Genomic DNA, 5,259 nt, shown 5'->3' on the forward strand with positions numbered 1-5,259 from the left:
ATTCAGTAATTAAAAAGTCTGTGGAAATTCGTCTAGCACAAAATCTTGTAAATCGGGGCGGCACCTTTCAACAGGACAATGCTTAACCCTTAAATGCATGATTTTTTATTTCAAGCTGTAAAAATTACCATGTTTAGTTTATAGTGCCTACATTTCGAAAAAAATATTGAAAAATTTTTTAAATTAAATTAACAAAGCACTATTGTTGAAAATGGCTTTGTAGCTGATCATCTACATTTTGAGTTAACACCTTACGAGCCACAATAAATGTGCTTATTTTGCTCCCTCAATTTTGACCAAATCTCTCGTAATGTAATTGTTGATTATGATTAAATACTTTGTATAGGAAGGGAAAAATCCTAAAATAATAAATAGGACATTAATGTTGTAAATATTGAGCATTTATTGTATATTTTATACACTTTTATATATGAACAATAAGGTATCTAGTTCCAACAGGTTTGTACCCAAGCATGTGATAATCACTTTACATGAAAAGTTTGAAAACAGTTCTTTTGTTTGTGCAAACACAATGCAACTGCACATTTATTACACTGAACCCAGGAAAATCCTTTGCATCCTGGCATTTTGCACCTCTGTCTCACTTGCAAGTACGAAGGCAGGTGACCTACTTGATCCAGCCTTACATCTTTGGAGGTACATGTGCAGTGGGCCCCTTTGTCTTCTTAGCTTGTATTTGGTTTTCGAGTTCATTACTTGGCCTTCCACGTTTTGCTGAAGTTTGACCTGAGCGACACAAACAGTGAGCAATTTCCATTCGAAATTCGGAGAGTTTCATAGTTCTCCTAATCCCTTTGGTTTCTGCTACTCTCCTATACAACAGCCAGGAATTGACTACTCCCATGTCCAGGAGATGGTGAAACAATCTTATATACCATTTTCGACTTTTCACAAGAATTTTATGTCGACCCATTATGCTGTCAAGAAGGTCAACACCTCCCATATGTTTATTGTAGAGCTTAATTATTTGTGGACAAGGTATTGTTATCCTTGACTTTGTTTTTTTGTCATACCTCCCTGCTTCATGAATAGGCTGCTGTCCAGCAAGTGTAGAAAGCAACATCACACTCTTGTTATCTTTCCACACTACATTTGATACGTCGACACCATCCACTGTTGCGACGCGCTCTACTGATGCACCTCGTGCCATTTTCTTCAGCTCAGCTTCTGAAGGGAGCTTGCAGTCTGGCACTCTGTTTCTTCTGACTGTCCCAAGTGAGTAAATTCCTTGTTTATGTAACCATACAAGCAGTGGCAGACTTGTGTAATAATTGTCACAGTACAGTTTGTGGTTCATATTTCTTGGTAGTATCCTACTGAGTCGAACTACAACATTTGCACTTGCTCCCAAGTCTTCCTCCCCAGTCACTCTTTTTTCTGGTTCATTTTCATCTCCAGTGAAAATCTCAAAATCGTAGGCATAACCAGATATGCCACTAATAACAAATAATTTGTATCCATATTTATGAGGCTTGTTTGGCATGTATTGTTTCAAATAACTTCTAGCCTTTGTTGAACATATCTGTTCATCAACAGAAACACACTCCTCAACAGGTATTGTTTGAAACCGAGATCTCATCAATTCTATTATGGGTCTTATCTTGAAGAGTCTATCATGACCTTTTTCACCCCTGGGTATCATTGCACTGTTGTCATTGAAGTGAAGAAACTTACGTATTTGCTCATACTGATTCACTGTCATTGTTGTCTTGATCAGATGAGTACCAGTAACTTCTCCCCAGTAATCCCTCGTATTAGGTACATGAACTATTGACATTACGAGACAGATGCCTATAAATTTTTTTATGTCATCACAGGATAAATCTATTGGTCTATCAGGATTACACTGCACACTGTATCTATGAGACTCTTCGACAATTAGATCAAACAATTTAGATGGAAATATATGTTTGAAGAATTGGTATGGAGTATTTAAGTTTATTACTTCTTCTGGTAACGAAGTATTGCCATGAAATTTTGACTGCAGTTCGGGAATAATCAACTGCTTATCTTTCCAAACCACACTCGTGCTGTTTTTGGTAACATTTTTGCTGCTGCATGGCAGTTTCAGAGCATTATCAGACAACTGTGACGTCGATTCCTTCATTATAACATCAGATTGTCTTGTTCCAGAAACATCTTCAGTCCTAATTACTGGTACTTGACTTTCTTCGTCACTACTGTCACTATCACAATCAACAGATTCTGGAGCAACATATGTCTCATCTTGAATGGAATCGTCAGAGAAACACTCAAGATCGTCATCACTGCTTAGTGGAATCTCTAACCATTCCATAAGCATTTCTTCTTGACTCTTTCGAGACATTTTTACGTCAGCGCCTGAAATGCAGTAAATGAAAAATGTAGCTGATAAGCTACATACACAAAAACAGGCCTCATTTCAAATCTATCGCAAAGACACTCGAATTAACTGTTTACACCATATCTACTTACGTTTTCAAAATGAAAAAGTAATTTTCAAACCCAGAAATCAGTGCACAAACACCAAAAACACACCTCAACTTTCCGCCAAAACACACACTTGGCAGTATGTCCACACAGCTCACTGTCGAACTGCTTCAGCTCGTCCTGCCATCTATGATCGCTATGAAGAACTACTAGAAACTGCAGCGGAGTGTATACACTTAGCTACATAACGAATTTGATCGAAAATGTTTCTCCATATGGAATAAATCGGAGAAATGAGGTCTGTAGCTTATCAGCTACAGTATGCATTAAAGGGTTAAGACTCTGTGATCTCTTTGATATCTCCTGAGATAAAACATTTTATTCATAATGACACGCCTGGCGACATCTGACGTTTGTTTTTAGCGACTCGAGCGCAACAGGGGGCGGACATGTAGCTTCACCTCTATGCATGCTCCTGCTTGCCACGGGTGGAACAGTATTTGCAGACGGCGTAGTTTTCGATTGACGGCCGCCAATGTGCATGGGTTTCCACGCCATTTTTTGCTATAAAGCTGACACCCTGAACTAGGAGACTACAGTGGGGGACACCCACCTGAAGATGGCTGGACGGTTGCCAGCCGAAACACTGTAGCAAGAAGTCAACATGAACCGGCTGCAATCAAGAAACCTCATGGAATATTCAGTACACCTGGAAATCCTTCAAGGGTTACAATGTGTTTGATGCACAGTACGGCGATCCTACCTTATGCTGGTCAGACGTTGTCGACGAGTAGGCCTGCCCTAATGTTCCCACGCAATCCAATAGCAGATCACTATCACATTCGAATGCCCTACAGAACTGGGCTTAGCACGATTCGATCAGCCGGCGAAATAGAGACTCGCAGTGAGACACCTTTCGAACAGTATCAGGAGCTGATAACGCCGTCTCACAGGTGTATGTGGCACCTCCGTGTAGTTCACAGTTATCTCTCAAATGCGACACTGTTCAAGTATCTTTCTATAGCCAACCTAATCTGGTAACAACATTAATACACTCTGGTGGCCTTGCTACCTGTCATAGAGAATTCTGGGTGTAATCATTTACATATCGGCTGATGTTCTGCATGTGTGTGTACTTCACATTGACATCCATGGGTGGCTTCTGGATGATTCATATTTTTTTTAATCAGGCTGTGTTGAAGAAATTTTTCAGCTTGCTTTCAAATTTAGCATTGGTATGTGTCACGTGTTTAGCCTCGTTGCGTGAGTGATCACACTTTTTGGTCGCAGCATTATTTACCGTTCTGGGCTACAGTCAATGGTAGTGAGGAGTAAGGAAAATAATTTTTTCTAGTGTTGTAAATAACAATGTCATTATTTCTTCTAAAATCTAGTGGATTATTTTCAACTAATTTCATGAGGGAAATGAACGAATCTAATACTGTATTTAAATAACTAACTCCTTGAACAGTTGTCTACAAGGCGATTGAGGGTGAACACCAGATATTACTATTATGCCACAATTTTGTGAATGATGGATTTCTATCTTGAATATGAACTACACTGGAAAACAGTTCCATATGATATTAGTGAATGAAAGTAAGCAAAGTATCACTCTTGCGTCCATAGTATCGTCATATGCATTGTGACATTATGATTACCCCTCATATCTTACTGTGTAAAGATCTGATATGACTTTTTTTCTTAAATGGTTGTACTTTTATGCTTTTTTATGTGTAAGACCTTTTGCACAAGAATAATAATACTTCTGTGTTGAGTCTTTAGTTCACTACTATAGTTACCCGTTGCACAAATAATTTGCAGTCCAAGCTGTCAGTTTGCTGAAACCTTTACTCTTACAAATACTTTTGGCCCTGTATAATGCAACGTTAAAAACAGCCCTGTTGTTGCCTACATAACGTAAATAACATACAATACACTGTTTTGCTGTGGTAGGTCACACTAAATTTTCTAGGGGCTCCATGAGTACGTAGGACAGATGTTACACAAGATTTGTGATCAAATACTCTGAAAACTGGAATTACAATACTTTCCCAGGAGCTGTTTCTTTCAGCTGTTAGTCCTCAATAATTATTACTTCTGTGATGTTAAAATGCTCACGGAACGCGCAATGCAGAGCACGCATGCCCCAAACTGCGGCACCCATCTAGAATCACACACAATCCAATTCGAGAAACAATAAAGCATTGCAGTATGATGGAGGCAGGGCACGAGATTGGGAACATATACTTTGGACAATGACAAACTAGAACTTGCGGTGCACAGGTTCATTAGATACCGCCAAACTACACAGTATGTACAAAACTTCCTTTGTAGAGTATTATTGCGATGTGGTGGAATTATTCACAACAGCTGTGCGTAATAGCACAGAATGCAAATATGCAAATATTATGTAGTGAGGCTAACGGGACTAAAAAGAACTCCAGTTGAAGAATAACAAGTATAGAATTACCCTTTAGTTGGACCGAGTTTTACATCATAAAACTTGCTATAATTAGGTACAAGTCGTATTGTGCTAAGAAGGGATGTGTGTATATAGCTGTGAGCCAAGTTGTACTGTAACATAGAAAAATACATAGATATGTATTTAGTGTGCTAAACTAGTAGATGAAGGAAGAACAGGACTGAGGAGTTGTCATTTTAACAGATTTTCTTTATATTATAGACAAACAAATATTTCATGCAAAATCCATAAAACTGATTAATTTTTGACCCTGTAGGTACAATTACTAGCGTTAAAATAAAGCTCAGGTAATCTCTGTATATTTAAGGTGTCTTGTATTTGAGAACTGCAGTGGTTGAATAAAG

At 38.5% G+C, this 5,259-nt stretch overlaps 1 protein-coding gene across 1 annotated transcript; it reads right to left on the reverse strand.

Annotated features, from left to right (window-relative positions):
- Positions 1 to 643: 643 nt before the first annotated feature.
- Positions 644 to 2,347, reverse strand: LOC124775561 (piggyBac transposable element-derived protein 2-like). The gene has a single exon (XM_047250391.1). The coding sequence runs from the start codon at positions 2,345 to 2,347 to the stop codon at positions 644 to 646; it is 1,704 nt and encodes a 567-aa protein (XP_047106347.1).
- Positions 2,348 to 5,259: the final 2,912 nt, after the last annotated feature.

The sequence above is a fragment of the Schistocerca piceifrons genome, chromosome 2 (genome assembly GCF_021461385.2).
Source record: "Schistocerca piceifrons isolate TAMUIC-IGC-003096 chromosome 2, iqSchPice1.1, whole genome shotgun sequence".
Lineage (NCBI taxonomy): Eukaryota > Metazoa > Arthropoda > Insecta > Orthoptera > Acrididae > Schistocerca > Schistocerca piceifrons.

What these genes read in the sequence shown, in the direction of transcription:
- LOC124775561 (XM_047250391.1), bottom strand. Translation starts at nt 2,347, where the DNA reads ATGTCTCGAAAGAGTCAAGAAGAAATGCTTATGGAATGGTTAGAGATT.